General features: G+C 51.9%; 1 protein-coding gene across 2 annotated transcripts in view; it reads right to left on the reverse strand.

The window, feature by feature from the left end:
* Window positions 1–2578: 2578 nt before the first annotated feature.
* The window catches only part of STARD3NL (STARD3 N-terminal like), a 55231-nt gene continuing 37240 nt past the window's right edge, over window positions 2579–20569 (reverse strand). For both annotated transcript variants that reach the window (XM_020964416.2, XM_020964417.2), the window contains exons 4-9: window positions 19100–19177; window positions 16006–16059; window positions 15794–15911; window positions 8433–8534; window positions 4089–4164; window positions 2579–3078 (exon numbers count right to left, since the gene is read on the reverse strand). In XM_020964416.2, the coding sequence (XP_020820075.1) occupies window positions 4112–4164; window positions 8433–8534; window positions 15794–15911; window positions 16006–16059; window positions 19100–19177 (405 nt within the window). In that variant the 3' untranslated portion in view covers window positions 2579–3078; window positions 4089–4111. The remainder of the gene's footprint in view (window positions 3079–4088; window positions 4165–8432; window positions 8535–15793; window positions 15912–16005; window positions 16060–19099; window positions 19178–20569) is intronic.

Raw genomic sequence — 20569 nt, forward strand, 5'->3', positions numbered from 1 at the left:
AGCCTCTTCCAGTGGGGGACGTGTGACTGAAGGAGGGGTGGGGGGGCTGTGTGACAAAAATAAGAGCAGTTAAACCACAGCCAAGCCTGCACCTTCTCGAGGGCCACAGCTAGCACAGATAAAAAGCAGCCTGTGTCAAGGGGCCGCGCACGGGGGGGGGGGGGGGGGGGGTGCGGCTGGCCTCCTCCGGCCTTGCACAATGAGCTAGCTCTCCATCGTACCTCCGAGGCATGCTAAGAACAGAAACGATGCACATAGATCAGTGGGCCCTGCAGGAAGCCTTTCCACCCTTCAATGTAACACTGTGACACGATAGAGCTTACAAGGCTCTGTGTATCCAGGGTTCGTTGAACGAATATTAAATCCACGACAATGTCCAGTCTTTTGGCTTACACTATGCATTCCAGTCTGATCCATCGTTGGGCACCAGCCCAGTGAGTTCTCTTGGATTCTGGTTTTCTTCACCTACAGCAAATGTTTATCTTAATTCATTTCAACATTCAACACATTCTATTTGCACAGAGTTAGAGGGCAGAGAGGCGGCCTCTGTCAGGACGGCCTGGGTTCAAGTGCAGCCTCTGATACATATGGGCTGGGTGACTTCGAGCAAAGCTCTTGCCCCTTCCCGTGTTCTGGGCTCCTCCGAAATGAGGAGCTACCGTGGAGGCGCTGGTCGCTAGTGGTATTGGGAGTTTCCTCCCTAAAAATGCCCCGTCTCCCGCCCCTGAGGCGCTTGTATAATCACAGAACCGAACCCTTCCCCCAGAATGTGCAAGGCCATCCTAGGACACTGAGGAGGACGCAAAGATAAAACCTCTCCAGCCAAAGAGCTCAAGTTCTACAGGCAGGAGAAAACATGTGCCAGTCAGGAAGCGCCAGGAAACAGGGCATTCGGAACTGGCAGCCGGCGAAGGAAGGGCTCCGTTCCGTGAGGAGGGGCCCGCGGGCATCCTTGGAGGAAAAGAGTGGGGAGTCGGGAGCAGGCAAGGGGGACGACGTGCAAAGGCACTGAGGAGGAAGCTGGACCGCTGAGCAGGCGGCCCCGCCTGGCCTTAATACGCCGGGGATCTGTGCCTGCCCAACTGCGGCGCCCTCCAGAATGACACCTGCCACCCCGGGGCCGGCACACCGCGGCCGCTCCCTCCTCCTCCTCCTCCTCTCCTCCTCCTCCTCCTCCTCCTCCTCCTCCTCCCCGCTCTGCTCTCCCTCCCTCCTCTCAGGCCCCACGGCCATTTAGGACCCCCCCCCCCCCCACACACACACACACTTCTCTGACAGCCACCTCGGTGGCGCTGTTCACATCTGTCACGGGGGCCGTCCACTTCAAAACTGGACTAAGTTTTTAAGATGCTGCAGTTCGTGGGCCCTGTCTCTCCCCTTCTACCTCCACCCCAATACACACATATGTGCACTCACACACACACTCACAAATACACATACCCTTCCTACACACACTTAAAAATATAAACACAGGCACTCATCACACACACTCATATATACATACATACACTCACTCATCACACGTACATACACACATTCACATATACACACACAGACTCACTCATCACACATATACCAATATTTACACATAGACACACACATACTCACATATACACACTCACACTCATCACACACATACACATATATACACACACTCACATTCATCACACACACTCACATATACAAATATATAGACTCATACACACATTACACATACATGCAGACACACGTGTGTGCGCACGCACACACACACACTCCAGGCTACGCTAACACATGCAGGCTGAGTCTACCTAAGGCTGATACCCTCTCTGCAGAGTATTCCCAGCTGACATCTGCACTCAGACAGGATGTGGCTAGTTACTGGGGCATTAACAGAATCAGGACACTGAAAACATTCTCTGACCAGCACTGACTTAGCAGCAATGACCAGCAGTGTTGATGAACCTGAATTCCCTTCGAGTTCCAAAGGAACTGTCTTTTTGTGTTGGCCTAGAAAAGGAACAAGACTGGTGACTTTTTTAACAAATGTAAATGAGTCTGAGACTTCAGACTTAGAAATTTAAATAAACAGGACCAGGAAGGCCTTGCCCCTGGAAAGGGCAGGCAATGGGGTGGACAAAGAAGAAAGAGAAAAGAGACAGAAATGGTTCTGGGGGACTCCCACTCCCCCTGCTACGTAAAGGGCAGAGGAAGGCCTGCAGAGAGCTATGCAGGGAAATTCTCAAGGGAGGGTCTGGGCAGGGATATGGCCAAGAAGAGAGGCAGAGTGGGAGCTGGTTTGGGAATCAGAAAGACCTGGGTTCAGGTCCTGCCTCTGACACATGCTGGCCATGGGACCCTGAACAAGTCACTGAACCTCTCAGACCTAAGACTACAAGTGGCAGAGAAGATGACGACGAGTATTGGCAGACCAACTGTACTCACCCGGGAGCTCTCTACTCCGGTGAAATCAGCGCTCCAGTCAGTGTCCCTGCCCTCCTTGGACAAGAGATGGCCTGGATGAAAAGGCAGTGATGGTGCTGTTGAGCACACACTGCCCAGCTCATGGGCCCACAGGAGGAAAAGGTCAGAGCCAAAGTTGGGATGTTGCCTTTTATTAACATTTTTAAACTGTACAAAGAGCTCATGTGCATGAATTAAAAAACATACAAGGACATGTTATTTTTTAAAAAAGAAATATAAAATAAATCTATGAGATAAATAAAACAATTCCATTTTGTGAGTCAGAAAAAAAATCCATGGACTTTTGTGTTACAGAAGATGTGTTAGGTTGCTATACTATGGCATCTATTGATTAGGAATACAGCACAAGACTTTCCCAGAACTCCCTACGCATGAGGAGATGGTTTCAATAGCAGACGACAGCACGGGCCGTTCTGCGCCATTGTCTCACCAGCCCCAGGCGGGCAAACATACACGTGTGTGTGTGGGAGGGGGGGGACAATCTTCTGTGAGGTATCACAATAAATAAATCCTTGATTAGCAGGTGGACACGGCTTCCCAGGGAGAGCCCGGCTATGCTGGGGGCTTTCACACTCCAAATGCGGATGGACACAGAGGATTCACAGATGGGACGGTCTGAGGAGGTCACAAGAAGTTGAGGGGTTCAACACTCATCATTCCTGTCATTTCCCACACTTTTTTGGTAAGATTTTACCCTTCCCTCAATTTCATGTTACAACAATTTTTAACATTTCTCTTAATTTTGGGGTTCCAACTTCTATCCCTCCCTTCCTCACCTCCCCCCTCCCTGAGTCAGTAAGCATCCAATACAGGTTATGCACGGGCAGTCGTTGCATACATCGCCATATCAGAACTTATCAAACAAAACACAATGGAAGAGTGAGGACATTGGAGGGGCTGGCTAAGAATGAAGCCTGTGGTCATTCTGACTTTGTAAAGTGAGCAACGTTGGAGTCAGTAACACCGACTCTGCCTCCTCCTTCTGTGTGGACTTCCAGGGGGCTCTGAAAGGGCCTGGCCTCGCCTACCTATCAGGGATACCCAGAGCAGAGCCAGGGCTTTGAAACAATGCCTGGTCTTCCATCCTGGAAATTCCCACGTCCATGATCTAATGATCGTGGCACTAGGGAACATACGAGGCAGAGAGACCAGCCCCACTTTACAGGTGGAGAGCTTGGGGCAAAAGAAAGTGAATTGCCCAAGGCATATGCTTGGCAGGCAAGCCTGGCACAGACCCCAGGATGCCATGCTTCCAATCAGCATGGCTCACTTCCCCACTGCCCCACCTGCCTCGCCACCCAAAGACTGGGCAAAAATGGAGATTCCTATGCCAGCAGATGATAGCCACGTATCAGGACACCTGATGATGATGGTTACAAATTCAGCTCCCCTCGTGTGATCAGGACCTCACAGGCTCCCATGGATTTCCACCCACCATGCTCTCCAAGCACACACACACACACACAAACATGAAGATGTTTCACTCCCTGAATATCAAGGCGATTTGCTGACTGACTAAAGGACGCATCTAGGTAGGGCTGCACTGGTCACCCCTAGGCCATCCACCCTCCCAGACAGATAATACGTGTACTTCGGGGCTCTCCATTTCATCTTCAAACACTCACTTCCATCAAAACAACTTTCGCAGCTACAGGACTGGCTTTTCACTATCCTGCTTTCCTTCAGGGTCTTCATCAGAACCTATGTGGGAGAAAAGAACAGGAAGGAAACAAGCGTTTGTAAAGTGCCTACTATGTACCGGGCATTGTGCTCTGTCCTCTACAGACATGATCTCTCTGGGTCCTCCCAACACCCCTGCGAGGCAGGTGAGAAGATTATGCCCACTTTACAGATGCAAAAACAGAGGTTTAGAAGTTGAAGTGCCTAGACAAGATGTGGTGGTTAGGACTCTGCGCGACGTCACCTTGTTCTCCATCTGCGGCAGGTTACTAACATAAGGGACCCAGTGAACGCTGTGGATATAGTTTGACTAGAGCTCGGCAAAACTTTTAAGGGAGCGTCTCATACTATGCTTACAAGGAAGAAAAGGGATGGAGAAAAGTGGGTCAGATGATAATACGATTCAGTGGATGTGGCTGGAACTAGGAACAGTCCTTAATTGTTTCATAGTAGCTCAGCCAGTCTTCAGTGGTGTGGCCCAGGGATCTGGCCTGGGCCTCAGGCTGCTTAGCATCTTCTTGAACTTGGGCCAAGGAGGAAGAGATGGTCTGGTTAGAGAGTTTACAGACGGGAGAATGCAGACATCAGTGGATGGTCAGGACCCGAGCATTGCTGGCCAGCTCCAGGCCTGGGCTTCCCAAGGAGGCAGGCAGAGCTCACTTTTTCGTTTTTTTTTTTTTAAGCATTCTGACACCTCTGCAGAGTCTTTCACTGCACCTCCTTCTCTCCTCTGAGCTGTCCTGGTCCTGGGGCAGGCCCTCTGGAGCCTTTGGGTTCCATGACTCTGTGACTTGAGGAGAATGCCAGGTAGGAAGAGCCAGAAGTGAGATGTGTGCCCGCGAGCAAGGGATGGCCGGGCTGGGGTTCTATGCACTTCACCGCACTGCCACCAACACCATCTTCGGAGAATTCAATTCTCATCAGTAACCAAGTAATCCCGGAATCCACAAAGAAAAGGCTCCGGGGACCCCTGACTCGGCCACACTCACCAAGACAGTTAGCGTCCAGACAGGGAATCAAATCTCAATCTCCTGTCTCTGAGGTCCAGAGCTCTTTCCTTTGGGCAGCCCCACCTCTGAACTAGAATCCCATTCATCAAGGTAGAGCCTTCCTAGTGTGGAAATTCCATTGCCAACGGAGAGCTATCTGCAGCATCAACCGGGTGTGACTTGCCCACGGTCACGTGGTCAGTATGTGGCAGACAGGACTTGAGGATGGAAGGGAACTATCTATTATGTGCCTTTCTCCCCCCAAGCCACATCTATGTACCAGACACCGAGCTAAGCACTTTACAAATACTGATCCTCACCACAGCCCTGGGAAGGAGGCACTACTTATGATGATCTCTGTTTTACAGATGAGGAAACCGAGGCAGACAGAGAAGTGACTTGCTCAGGGTCACACAGCTAGAAAGTGTCGAGGTCGGATTTGAGCTCACCAACATCTCTGTGGCTGGATTATAAGCTGCCCATCTCACCAGCATGCCTGTTGCCTTCAAGTGATATCAGAGGGAAGCCATGACCACCACAAAGCAATCTGGAATTAGGCCTGAAAAGTAACTCTCATGTTTATCCCTCTCACTGCCAGGCACAGAACTCAAGAAGGGCGAACACAAAAAGGAGGTTTCGCACACAGCCGGACCTGCCAGGGGCTCTCACTCATCAAGCCCAGGTAGACGCCTGCTGCCTGGAGGCTGGGTGGCCAAACAAGCCATGCGAGGGGCTATCGGGTGCCCGTGGAGGCTTCCGAAGCCTGGGCAGACTGAGATGAACGGAGAGTGAAGAAGGGTGAGGAGGACAACATTTGCAATCAGGCCAGCAGAAGGAGAAGCCGTGATCACAACAACTCTCCACGAGTGGAGATGATGGAGGCTGGGAGGCTGGGAGGCTAGGGGCAATGGGGACGGCACACTGCACACATTCAGGCGGGACACAGCCTGGGTTTGCTAAACTGCCTTCTTCTTCCTCTTTCTTTTTATTCTTTGTGACAAGGGATGGCCCATGGGGCGGTGGAGGGGGAGAGAGAAATGAGGTAAAAGCAAAAGGTAGCAATAAAAATTAAACATTTATTAAAATGTCATGGAAAAATCAAATCAAAATAGAAATCCCAGCCTTATACAGAGTGGGATACACCAGGGAAAACCAGAAGGATCTGCGTGGGCCAAGCCTTTATAATGCACATTTATTCCTGACTCCTCTCTCTCATTCTCACTTGCAGTATACACACTCGAACCGACACACACAGACGTACACATCTGTGCAGACACAGGCACATGCGTCTACATTCCTCTATGTTAACTGATGACTTGCACTGGCCCCACAGACTGCCCCCAGCAGGCAGGTTAGATGGGGCTGCATACTAGGCCGCACCCCCCAACTCCCCCCAGGGAGCTGCCTTCTCCACTGTGAGAGGGAGCCCTCCGGGAAGCCTGCTTCCCAGTTACAGTTGCTGGGGGTGGGGGGCTTTGGCCAAGAAGGAGAAAGGCTGGCTGAGAACCTGGAGCACAGTTCCGCCCCACACTTTCACCCCAGCCATGGTTTGTGCCTCAGCTCAGAAACTGTGTCTTTGATGTAAAATTAGTGGTTTAAAAAAATCCCCCCCAGCACTCAACGAGCAGGAAGTTTTGCTTCTCGGCAGTCTGATCACAAATCATACACGATCTCTGGTGTGGTTTAGCTGCTTTCTTCTCTGGACGCTGGCTTTTAAGGTGACACCACCAGTCCCTCAGGCTCATTCGGCACCCAGAGCCTCATCTGGCTTTTGACAAGCGCCCTTAAGCTGGCGCCATTCTGAAGCCTTTCTGCTCTCTCCACAATGTGGCCAGGTGGGTCTCAGCTGAAGGAGAACGGTCCCCTCCCCCTACCGTGGCCCAACTCCAAGGCCGCCCCCCCAGTGCTCGAGCTCACTCAGGCGGGTCTGCACCAAGAGGCACAAAGACTTCTGTGCCAGCTTTGGCTTTCCCAGGACCAGCCCAGCTCAGCACAGGGAGGCTCAACACAGAGAGGCCGGTGGGGAAATGGCGAATTCACGTTTCCATGGCAGAGGGAAGGAGGAGCCATGGCAACGGAGGGACTAAAGCCATGCACCGGGCCATTAGCTGGTGTCTCACAGCTCTCAGACCACTTCACATTACACCCCCAACTCTGATCTGTATCCATGCAGTCTTGGGTAATGACTAAGGCAACGTTTCTTCACCCATACCATGGGTCTCTCAAGAGAGAAATCTTCACACAATTTCTGCAACCCAGTGCCAAAGGTCTGTTCACCTTTTCCCACCGAACAGAATGATCAAACACCCCCACATCACACCTCCAAATGAAGATGGCCACACACACAACCATAAGCAACACGCCACTGTGGATAACAGGGTGCTGGACTTGTAATCAGCAAGACCTGGGCTCTGATCCTGCCTTAGACACTCATTAGCTGGGTGACTCTGGCACGTTATCCACCCCCCGCCCCGCGGCTCTACCTCTACTTCAGTGTTCAAGGTCTGGGATCATGTCAGCTAAGGTCGTTCCCTCCACCACCTGCCAATCTCTCCACATCACGTGGAGGCATCAGAAAAGGCATCTGCAGCTTTGTGAAAAATCAAGTTCCCTTTCTAACAGTGCCACCTCCTGGGCTTGGGTCTGCTTCACCTCCCCAGGACTGTCTTGAATCAGTCCCTTGGGGGGCAGGGGAGGGCACCTGAAGTTTATGTGTGTGTGTGTATGTGTGTGTATGTGTGTACATGTGTGTACATATGTGTATATGTGTGTTATATGTATGTGTGTGTCTCTGTGTGCATGTGCACGCACGCGCGCACACACACACACACACAAGCTACAGCCTTTCTGGATGTGCAAAGGAGACCATCCAATTCCTTTTGATTCTGGGGAACATTTACATTCCAATGTGTTTCCTGGACTGGAAACTCAAGATGTGGTGAGGCCAAAGAAATGTGGGACATACTGGCCTGGCCCCACCTCCCCTCCCCACACCCCGCCAGGCTGCCAGGCTACAGTGCCACCGATGCTCCCCAGATCCACCAGGTGGCACCATGAGCACAGCGGAGCCAGCCCAAGGGCTCCCCAAGGCCAGGCTGAATCCTACCGTTTCTCCCTTCTGGGGCAGTGCCCTGGAACTCTGGGATCGGGCCCAGCAGAGGCACCAAGAGTCTGTGTGGGTGCAGACCAGGCTCCTTGCTTCCTCTGGGGGCCACAGAACAGCAGCAGGAGGGCAGAAGGCCCAAGCCAGGGAGCTTTCCACTACACAGGGGAGCCCAAGGCACGCCCAAAGCCCTTTACCTGCTTCCGACTCAGGCGGAGAATAAAACTGCCCATCCGAGAGACCCCCAGGCGGCTGGATGAGGGCCGCCCTCTCTGAAGCGTCCTGAACCAGCAGAAGTCCTGGAAGAGAAGGGATGGAGAGCCCAGGCATCAGTCTGCCACAGTGGGACAGAGGGCCCGCCACTTAAAAATGCTTGTCGACCACACGTGTGGCGGTGAAGGGGAGACTGTGGAAAGCTCCGGAAGGCCACGACTAGCAATGCCCCTCTTCCCACCCTCAACCCCAATTGGGGACGCAAGGCAGGTACCAGGGTCCCACTGGACTTTTCCACCCCTCAGTCCCTTGACAATGTCCTGTCCCCTTCAACAAACAAATGGCTCATAGCAGCAGATGAAAGACACATAGCGTGCCTGAAAGAGAAGGCATTTGAAGCAGCTACACCTGGTACCTCGATGGTGCCATCAAAATGATGACAGCATCTGCCTGGAGCTCACGGTGATGCTCCGGCTCTTTGGGAGCCTTGGAAACACCCCCGGCACCAGGAAGGGTATCGCTAAGTGCCAGGCTAACCGCTCTCCGCCGACGGCCTGTCCTCATCTGGTCAGCTATGTGCTCTGATGTCCAGGGCGTGCCGAGCACTCTGATTCTCTGTTTCTCTGACTCTCGGCCACAGTCTTGTTCCTCCTGGCCTCTCCCTCATCTGACTGGCTGAAAACAAACTGCTGAGGTGTGTCCAGACTGACTCATGGACCGGACCGACAGAACAGCCACAGGAATGAGGTGTGCCCAATGCGTGGCTTCTTTTCCAATGGATTCACTCATATGCTAAGGCTTTCCTTATATTTTAATTCCATTCTCTTAGTTTAAAATTCCCTGAAAATGGGTACAGAGAAACAAAGCTGCGTGCAAAGACTTCCCTAGGAATCCGCCCTCCCATTTTTTCCGTATGTTATAGAAACATTTAGCTCTGGGCTGGATCAGAGAATATGTAAACCCAAGAAGTGCTTCTAATAATTAGTGCCTGTACTTTTATGTGCCTAGGCCCTGGGCAGGGTGATTTGCAGGTCCCAGGCACTTCATAAGCACTTAATGAGAGCTGACCCAAGAGGAGACCAAAGGATACCAGACAGGTAGAAATGGCACGCCTTCCTACTGCCTGGGACATGCTAGTTTTGGACTATGGGGCAAGAGTGAGCAGGGAAAAGGACGTCTAAAGTTTACATGAATGACGTCAGGAAGAACAGTTCAATATCTAATCTTTGGTTCCATGAATCATTTGGGCTTCCACTCAAAGCCATGACCTGCAAAGACAGCCACAAGGCCAATGGGTCAAAGAACGGTGGCTGTGATGTGACTCGTGACTCTGATACACACCAGGCCTCAGGCACGAGGGACCTCATGACCTTGTGGTCCCCCTCTAAGTTCTGAAAGGTACTGTTCTTGTGTCAGTCAGGCTCAGTCCCCTTCCCTCTAGACTCTGCTCTCAGGGCACAACCAGCAAGATCCGGGTCACACAGAAAAGGAGCCCAGACACAGGAGCAGGGCTGCCTGCAGGCCATTCCAAAGCCACCAGTTCTAAAACAGCCCTGAGATGCCAGAGAAGGGACAGAAGACAGACTGGGAGCCCAACGGGCCAGGTTCCAGTTCTGGGCCCAAGAGGCCTATGAAAGGGAATGTTGGGTATGACTAGTGCACCCTTGTGAGCAGTTATTATCAGTTTGGTCCTGCTGGCATCGGGGGTCACAGGTTACAGAAAGAGAGGTCTCTTTGTCAGAAGGATCAGGAGTAACATTCACTTTCCTCCAGAGCTGCTCTTTCTACTGCATCTTACCCCAAAACGGATTTTACTTTATTTTCTCTGATTTATCATCAATCACCAAGTAGTATTTATTAAGCACCTACAATATGCTGGCACTATCCTGGGGGCTGGGGATACAAAGAGAAATGTGGACGGGGCCCTGCCCTCAGGGAGCTTACTACCCGGGCAGGGGCAGAATGTACCTAGGCAGGTAGAGAGAAAACACACAAAAGAGACAAGATCATTTTGTGAGGAGGCTCCAGCAGCAGAGAATCTTGATGGAGGAGGCAGTACCTGAAGGAAGCCCTGAAGGAAAACAGGGATGTTAAGAGGGGGGAGGTGAGAAGGAAGTACATTTGTCACAGGAGTGGCCTGGGATGGGAGATGGGGCCTCATGGATGAGGAAGAAGGGCAGTCTGCAGGACACTGGGTATACGCAGGGGGATCATGGGGATAAGGCTGGAAGGGTAGGCCAAGGCCAGATCATGAAGGGCTTTAAATGCCAAAAAGGCATTTATAGAAAAATTCCCCAACGTGACAGTTTTGTATATAAACACAAAAACTTTATTAGTTAATGCATTTTTCAAACCAATTTGGCCTTACTCTAAGAAGTCCTTAGATAGAAAAGTAAAGACAATGAAATTCAATATACTGACATAGTCACCTGAAATTGTACCTCATTTTGAAAAAGAATCCTGCTTTCCCAACTGCACTTGGAGGTCTTGGGCCTAAAGCACAATAACTCTTTGAAAATAGAAGGATAAACACAACCCCACCTTGGGCCCCCCTCTGCAGGATCCGCAGACAACAGGATCAGGGAAGCTCCCAGGCCCTCTGGGCCTCGCTAACCTCTGGCCTTCCCTGCTGCAGTCCAGACAGGCTCCGCACTGGCTCCACCACGCTGAGATCTTCAACAAAGACTTCGGCCCACCTGGTATGCTCCCCTGACCCCAGGATAGCAAACTGCAACCTCCTGTTTTCCACCCAAGGGGGGAACCTGCGGCCTCGAAGCTACGTGTGGCCCTCTAGGTCCTCAAGTGCAGCCCTTTGACTGAATCCAAACTTCACAGAACAAATCCCCTTCATAAGAGGATTTTAGGTCAAACCTAACTCCTCCAAGTGTCTGCTGGGTGAAAAGCCCCTCGGGTCTGCCTCCTTCCCAGGTCACTGTCCTATCGCTCTCCTCCTCATGACGCACTTTCGGCTCCCAGCACTCAGGCTTTTGTCCACGCCACCTCCCGCCCCGGCCTGCCCTTCCTCTCTGTGACTTCCCCCCCTCCCAACCGCTCTCCTCTCCCAGCCTTTGTGCCCTTCCCTTCACAAATGAACCCAACTCAGCCCCTCCAACGGCTTGGTCCTCGCCGCTCTGCTGCCCCTGGCCAGCTAATCTTGGCCTTTGCCTCCACCATGCCGGCCTTCCCTCTAACTGTTCTGCAGCTGCTGACCCTGCTGGAGGAAACTGTGAAGTGCCGCTGCCCGGACCTCTCCTGACTCTTGGATCCTTCGCAGTGCCCAGCCACCCTCTGCTCCATGTCTGATGGACTCACAATCCTGGGCCCCAAAGGGCTGCTCCCAAGCCAACCCCCCTGGCCCTCAGTCTATCTCTGAGGAAATTCACAATGGGGGGCCTCACTCTCCTCAGTAAAGTAGAGGGATAGCACCTTCTCTGTCCCCGTCCCTCTTCTCCTTCCTTAGAGGCTAACCTATCCACTTCTGACCTCAGCCCCACCTGCTCCCATCTACCCCAGGGTGTGGCTCCATCCATCAGCCACCCCCTCCCTGGCCCCCTTTGTGTATCTTCAATATTTCCCTCTCCACAGGCTCCTTTCTCTCTGTCTACAGATACACACAGGTCTCCAACATCCTTAAAACAACAAGAAGCCACCTCCTCAAACCATCAGTTTGTAAGAACTTAGGGATCAGAGAAGTCACCTCAGTGTCCTCACTGCCTTCACCCCATGGCCTCACCATGTGGCTTCTGTCTCCCCTCTGCTCTCCAAAGCCAAAGTCCCCTTAACAGGCAATTCCAATGGCGTTTTCTCCGTCCGTCCTCGCACTGGACACCACTGACTGCCCCAGGCGCCCTCCTCCCTTGGTGCCTATGGCTTCTAATTCTCCTGGTGAAGGCCATGAGGAGCAGCAGTGGAGGGACTGCTGGACCTCGTGCCGGGAAGACCTGACTTGAATGAGACCATGTGACCCTGGGCAAGTCATTTTAGCCTCTCTCTCGGCCTCAGTTTCCTCAGTTGTAAAAGGCAGACAAGAATGGCACTTACATCCCCAGGCTGTTGTGAGGATCAAATCAGATAACAAAACAATACTCAGCAACTCCTGGCCATTGTCCTCCTCTTCTGGCCTGACTGAGGAGTCCTCTTCTGAACCTGTCACTGGCCCTTTGTCTATTGTCAAGGTCGGGTGTCCCACAGGGCACTTTTGTCAGCTCCTTTCTCTCTGACCACCTCACCTGGGTCTTCCAGGTCATGCCACCAACAGGATGGAGGACGACATATCTGACCCAGTCCCTACCACCTCTCAAACCTCTCCAAAATAAGCATTAGAGGCAACGAGGAAAGTGACCATAGATGTGGCCTTCCCCTGCTCTCTGCCCCAGTCCCCCCTCTGAGGAGGAGGAGGAGGAGGTATAGGCTGGCAGGGAGTCCTCGGCCACAGCCTAAAGAAAAGGGGCTTTTTTTTTTAAGTAGCCAAGGAGATAAAGGTAACAGAGGGACAAAAATGGAACAATGAGACTGAAACTCCTGAGATTAATTTGCTGCCACATGGCTCCAGGAGTGTGACCAAACTGTGGAATTGGGGAAAGGAGAGGAAGAAGGTGGAGGGGAAGGCATGATGTGCCCTCATCAAGGCAATGATAAACAATGAAGGGGAAATAACTCCCAAATAACTTCCATAATCTCCCTACAAAAGAATGGATGAGAGGAAAGAAAGAGGGAAATCTCTCCACTGGTGGAAAGGGAGCCCACTGAAGACTGCTACCCATCTGGGCAGAGAGATGTTCTAGGATGGGAGACAGGGTCCTAGAAGGGGAAAAAAGGGACCTCATGGGCCCCACCTGCAGAGTTTCGGGGCCTAGAGACACTGCCATCTTTGAGAGACTGGTGCCTCCATGGACAGCCTCCACCTCAGAAGAGGCACCAGAGCTCCTCGGGGCAAGTGACGTCCCAAAGGGTGGGAGTGCGTGGACCCAGAGAGCAGATTTCATGGCAAATGAGAAAACATGACCACTGAGGGCAGGCGGTAGAGATGAATGGCAGAACTGAGGAACCGTGAACATTTCTACCATAGGGCAGAAAACACTTCTATCCTCTTTATCTCCTCTAGGAACTGACGTCTCTAAGAGGCACAACAGAGAAAAAAGGAGGAAAGGGCAAGATCTGCAAAGAAAGAACAGAGAGGGAACTCTAGATAAGAACCTTAGAGCTTTAATTCCTTAGGGAACACAGAGCCTGAAGAAGGTTTAAGATAAAGCTCAGGGCTGTAAATAAAAGTCAAGGATAGACAGAAAGGGAAGAAAACTTTAAAAAAAGAAAAACCAAGAAAAAGAAATCCTGTTTAGAAAAGGGGGCAGAGAACTTTAAAATACAACAACAAACAAGACAAGCAGAAAGGCAGAAGAGGAAGGGGGCTTTTAATTGGCTGCGGAGCTGAGAGAAAAAGCAGGGGAGGAAGTAGAGAGCTGGACAAAAGGCAATGAACAGCTAAACAGAACTAGGAAGTGGAGAGGGGCAGGGGCTGGTGGGGAGAAGCCCCTTAGAAGAGATGAAGCAAAAGGAACTGAAGAAATGAAGTCCTGCCTTTAGAGAGAAGGAGGAACCAGGAGACAGAAAGTCCTGATTCAGAAAAACAAAAATGAGATAAGTCACAAATGGAAGGAAACACAAGCCTGACGCTTAAAAGTGGAGATGGGAGCAGATGAGACAATGCCTCTGCGCAAATGGTCTCTCCCCAGCCTCTGTGTCTGTCTGTCTACCCACCTCCCCGGACGTCCTGTGGGCAGCTCGGAGGGGACGCAGCGCCTCACCTTCCCCACCGCACCCTCTCCTCTCAGCCCAAACTCCATCAATGGCACCACCATCATGCTGCTCACCAGGCTTGAATGACCCAGTCACCTCTGCCTCTTCCCTTCTCCCAACATCCGGTCAATCGCCAGTCTTGCTGATTCTCTCTCCACAGCATCCTTGAATCCATCCCCTCCCCTCATGGGGCCACTCCTCCATGCCAGGCCTTCCTGTCCTCCCCACTCCCAGCTTCCAAAGAGCTGCCCTACCCCTGTGACGCCCCCTGCTCAACTCCTCACTGCCTACTGGGTAAAACACACCCTCTCTGGCCCAGCATTCAGGGCTTTCCACAGTGGGGTTCCAACTTATCTTTCCAGCCTATCTCATAAGACGTCTCTCCCAACCTAAGTTCCAGCCCCAGTGCACAGCCGGATCTTCTGTGTGCTCACCCTATTCTACCTAACAGATAAGCACTTAGGACATAGTGCGTTAAGGTCCTTACCTAAACCCTGGAAGTGAGGTACTCACATTAGCCCCATTTTGCAGAAGACAAAAATGAGGCAGGCAGAGGTTAAGTGACTTGCCTAAGGTCATCTGGTAAATCAGAATCCAGTACACCATTCCAACCCCTTACATACAATCTACTCCACCCATGCCAAAAACACTCTGGCCTCCTCTCAGCCCTGGGAAATCCTTCTCTTTCATCAGGGCCCTGTGAAAGTGCCTCCTCCTCCATCAACCTTCTCCTCCCTCCCAGAAGACCTCTGCTCCGTCTTCATTACACTCTGTAGCTTATGTATTTAGGGGGGAGGGGTGTATCGTAACCCCGCATTAGCCTGCTATTGTTCCTTCCGGTCCCCTGCCCTTCACACTACGTTAGCCTGGCGCAGGGCAAATACTCCGTGAGCATCTGTGAACTGAAGCAGGCTCCTATCTGACCCCAGAGCAAGTCCTATCTTATACTTCCCCTATGCAGTTCTCATATTCGTGTGTGTGTGTGTGTGTGTGTGTGTGTGTGTGTGTGTGTGTGTAACATCAAAACCCCACAATCCTAGATTTCATTAAAATTATATTTTAATATCATTTTTATTATAAATCTATTAAGTTAAATTAAAATTAATTTATTTTCTTATGTTACTTATCATTTGCTATTTATTTTTATGTTATATAATATCTAATTGATTAAATTGGTGCCTTAGTTATTAACGAATGATCTATCATATAAAAAACATCATAAATTTATTTCTCTAATGTCTATCACATTTTATATATACATATATATATATATATATATGGATGCACGTCCTGTCATTCCTACTGTGTGACGAGCTCTGAGAATGCGGGGGCCACGCTTTATCGATCTTGGCACATCCTGGAGCACCTGGCACAGGGCTCTTCCCTTTGAAGGCACAGGATGGCCAAATGAACTGATGAACGTGAGCCACGTTCCTGCAAAGCAGATGTGCCCCCCCCGCAGCCTCCCTGGCACCTTCCTGGGGCTCGGGCAGCACAGGGCCCTCCCCACACACAAACCAACCCCTAGAGCTGTGAAAGGTAAGCTTACTGTTGTCTTCCTCTGCTTCTTGAGGCAACACTTTGAAATCCAGGAACCAGGTTTCGATCCACGCCAGGATGAATGAAATGATGGGCAGCACATATCCAAAAGCCCCCTGAGAGAAGAGCTGGAAAACGAAGGAGGAGGGCAGGGTTGACCTTTGGTGGTCAGCTGCTGGAGCCTTCGGGGAGATGCGCCTGGGGAGGGAAGGGGGCTCTTACCTTGGACAGGATGACTTTGACTAATAAGAAGGCACTCGTCACAGCTGTTGTCAACTGCAAAACAAAGAGTCGAGTTCAGGGCAGATGCCTGAAACCATGAATTCTGACAATAGTCTTGTCACAGGCCCAAGTTCTGCGAGAGGGGAGATGCCCACCACGGCCACTCCAGCTCCACAGAGAGGGAAGAGAGGCCCCCACGGGGCCCCCGGGCCAGACTGGAGCCCCCCGGGCCTGTTCCTCTCACTCGCTAGGCATCCACGTGCGTGCTGGGAAGTGACGCCCTGATCGTGTCTGGGTCCCCAGACACAAAATCCAACCCTCCCACCACCTGGGGAGTCAGAGAACTGTTGCTGCATGGGGGGAGGAGAGCAGGCCACAGAGCCAGCCCAGGGAAGGGCCCGACCCCTCTCCACTCTCATTCTCGTCAACTATTTGAATATGGGCAAAGGTGGGTGAAGGCCCATCAGAGTGCCCCTTATTCACGTGACTTACCCTGAACAGTGAGTGTGCAGCTCCACCCACAAGGACAGCCACTACCCTGAGTGTTGTCCACTCTCTGGACGCCCCTCCCAGGCCCTGTCCACCTGCAGACGCTGCCCCCCCTTCCTCTCTGGCTTTCTTGAGTCTCCCCACAAGAAGGAGAAGACAGACCATCTTGTTTTCTTGTATTTGAACCCCTAGCGTACAGTAAGGGCTTAATAACTGCTCGATCTCTCTATTTCTCTACCAAACCAAAGAATTCAGATGGATGACATTATAGAGATCCCCTAAACCAATCGTTTTGTTTTACAGCTGGGGAAACTGATGACCAGGGAGGTAAAGTCACTTACTGAGGGTCAGGACCACAGGATCCTAGATCAGAGCTAGAAGGGCGGCTGGCGGTCACCGACGGCAGAGGGGACCAAGCGCCCAACTTGGATTCCAGAAGACCCACGTTCAAATCCTGCCTCAGATGCTGGCTAGTCCTGTGACCATGAGCAAGTCATTCACCTGAGCCTCAATTCTCTCATCTGTAAAGTGGGGGCAGCGACGGGCCCCGCTTTCCAAAGTTGCTGTGAGTGAGGTCCTCCAAAGGCCCTCCCTGTGGGTCAGCTCCCCACACTCGGCCCAGAGGCTGGAGCTGTGCCAGGACTCCAGACGGCACTGCAGCTGCTCGGTGGGCATGTGGGAAAGGGGCTGTCAGCTCCAAGGGCACGTTTCTGACACAGCGTCCTCCGCCCCGGGAAGGCAATTGCGCCTTCCTCCCCCTGCTACGGCCACAGCGGCCTGCCTGGGCCCCTGCCCCCCCCGTCCTTCATCCTCGTCCTCAAAGCCCCATAAGAGACTAAAAGCTCTCTGAGGGCAAGGCTTTGATCATACCTACTTTTGTACATGCAATTCTTTGCTCCTAGCAGCCACTGGGTAAGTATTTGTTGAATGAATACCGGAGAGCTAAGCCCGGACTCAGGAATCTGGGTTAGCGGTGATGCGGCTTGCCCATGGCCACCACCACAGAGGGTCTAGGGAAGGATTCTGAGCGTCTATTTTATCATCTGTAAGAATGGCATGGTAAGAGCATGTGACCGCCTTACAGGGTGGCTGTGAGGGCTGAATGAGACAGCATCTGCAGAGCACTCTGCTGGTCTTAAAGGTCAGGAGCCCACGCAGAGCTGAGCTGCCACCGTGTGCCGCCTGCTAGGGACGGCTGCTGACGTCAAGCACACGGCATTTACGTGCCCGGCACTGTGCTGAGGGCAGAGAGGCCGCAGACACGATGGACCGGGGCTGGGCTCAGGGGAAAGAAGGGGGAACGTTGGCTGGGAGCTGAAGGAAGCCGGGGAAGGCAGGAGGGAGAGATGGGGAGGAGAACATCCCAGGCGCAGGCGTGTGCGCGTAACCCCGGAATGAGAGCATCTCACAAGACAGAAGGCAGTAACCCAAAAGCCAAGAGACAGATGCAGCGAGGGCCCAAAGAGGACCGGTGTTTAGGGAGGGAGATCCCCTGCTCCGTGCCTGTCAATGACACTCTCAGCGATCCAGTCCCTGGATCAGCCCAATCCTACCCCCCAAAGCAGCACTGCGGGGGTAGATGTGACCACAGACACCCAGGGTTTTCCTAGGAAAGTGACAGCATCACTCTCATTCACAGCAAGGAAAGTCCCTGCCCACAGGCATTACGCTTCCTCCCGGCTAGGCCAACACAAACAGCAGGAGGTACAGAGCTGTCCACGGCTGGGTCCAGGAGCGCTAAAGGCCCAGGGCCTCATAGCAGTTTCTTCCTCAGATGAGACACCAATTGGGATAAGCCTAGCCCCAAGAGAGCCTCAGAAATACACCAAGAAATAAATGGAAAATAAAGAGATGGGAAGATGTCACAGAAGAATGTTAATGATGATAACAGCAAATATTTATATGTCACTAACCGTGTGCCCAGAACTCTGCCTTACAAAGATGATCTCACTGAAGGCTTAGAAAGGACCAGGGCATCTCCTTTTATAGAGGAGAAATTGAGGTCCAGAATAGTTTACCTGCCCACAGGCCTGGAGCCAATTTGTTTTCCCTTTCATAAATTCAAGATTCCCCTTTCTCTTCCCTGTATTTATTACACGTAAAGCTGCTGCCCCAAGAGGAGGTGGGTCGACCAAATCCAAGCCTTCAGTTCCTCCTCTCATTTTTTCTCATTTCCCTCACCTCTCGATTTAGGTAACCAGCTGCAAGTCGAAGCAGTTCTAACCCCGGGGTCCTCAAGCACTTCACTAGCAGAACAATCTCACGGCACAGAGATGCCGTCCCTGGGTCCCATCCGGTTCAGCATGAGGTTGGGGAGGGGGTGTCCCCTTGTCAGTGACCTATTTGGCCTTGCCATCCACAGGACAAACCCAAGTATTTTCTCATTAACAGGTGAAGGAAGCCCCTCGAGGCCTAAAGCAAGCCTGGGTGTGCTCGAGTGCCTGCACACAGGGGTTGGCACATGGATGCCAGCGTTCTATTGAAAGCCTACCTGGGCCTCGTCACCTCAAACAAGAGATCTGAGGGGCGAAGAGGAAATTCCAGGGGTCTCGGCACCCAGCCAGGCTCACCCGTCACTTTCAGAGGGGAGGAGGGGCATACTCACCGCTACCGCCCACCAGTGGCGAAGCCTGCACACGGCATATGCGAGGATTAACACTTTGAACCGAAAAACGGCCAGGAGCTGTTTCAAAAGAGAGGGAAGAAAAAGCATGTCCTCATTTTAAAGGTCAAAACCCAGTGCCTATGACTTATTCAAAGGCCAGTAATCAGGACTATGGCTCCTAACTCTAGAGCGACGAGGAATCTTAAAGACCAGCTAGGCCAATCCCCTCCTTTTACTAATGAGGAAACTGAGGCAGTGAGGGGTGATGTGACTTGTCCCTGGCCACACAGACAGGGAGTGTCAGAGGAGAGACTCAAAGCCAGGTCTTCCTGGCTCCCTGGTCAGCACCTGGCTAGCCCGCCTGTCACACAGAGCCGGACAAAGCCTGACGTGTGAAGGGACAGAGGAGAACAAAGGACTGGGCCAAAAAGAAAGAAAAGACAGCCCCATACAATAGGACTGACAGTCAAACAGCCTGGGAGAAAGGAAGCAGGAGGGAGCAGAGGTGATGTAGGAAAAAAACCAAGGCCACCTCTCACAGACCTGCTCAGCCTTAAAGGGAACACAGGATTAAAGTCCTCTCAGTCTGCTGACAGCTAGTACACAGCTGTGTAGGTAGCTGACAGCTACCTACACAGTAAAGGACTCAGCTTCCTCAAATCGCTTTTGAGCTCTTGCTCTGCTACTTGGACTTGGGTTTTGTCTGCTGTGCACCTCAGGCACAGCTGCTGTATTTAGGCCTAAGGGCCCCAGCTTGAAGATAACTTATGTTTAAAGACGTATTGTCCTTAAAACCTCTCGTGAAAAAATTAATGCCCAGATATGAGATATTAACATGGGGCAGCCCAGTAGGGCGGTACAGAGAGTGCCAGGAGAGAGAAAGGCTGGAGTTAGGAATACGCACGTCCCTGCCCACCTCCTCAGACCATGGGAATCCCGGAACACGGCAGAGCAAAGTCTTTCCGTTTGAGTCCAGGATCTCCTGCCTCCTGGCAAAGTGTCCGTGAGGATCTCACTTCTCTCTGGGTCTCAGTTTACTCAGTTACTAATGGGGCAGGAGGAAGGGATGGGAATGACTGTATTGGGGAAGCTTGACTAAGGCCTCTTTTGTCTGTAACTCTGTGACACTGTGGAAAACTATCCTGTTCAACTCAATTTAAATATTCAGTCAATCCATTCATTGTAGGATGCTGTCATCCATCTCCTTTTAGAAGACAGGAGGCAAAGAGCTTCTGGAATGTTCCTTCCTCACTTCATGTGCAAACACAAACTTTGGAACGCATACAGGCAGGAATGGGGTTAGGCCAGGTGTCTATGTCCTCACCTTGCTGAGATGTCCGCATCTCTCAAGAAATGGGAGAATGGACGGGGAGGAGGGAAAGCAAAGGCAAGGACAGCCATCAACAAGATCATCCGGGGACCCCCCAGCCCCGGCTCAGGTGTAGGCAGCCCCAGCAGCTCAGAGATAAG

The sequence above is a fragment of the Phascolarctos cinereus genome, unplaced genomic scaffold (assembly GCF_003287225.1).
Source record: "Phascolarctos cinereus isolate Bilbo 61053 unplaced genomic scaffold, phaCin_HiC Scaffold_4;HRSCAF=312, whole genome shotgun sequence".
Taxonomy (NCBI): Eukaryota; Metazoa; Chordata; class Mammalia; order Diprotodontia; family Phascolarctidae; genus Phascolarctos; species Phascolarctos cinereus.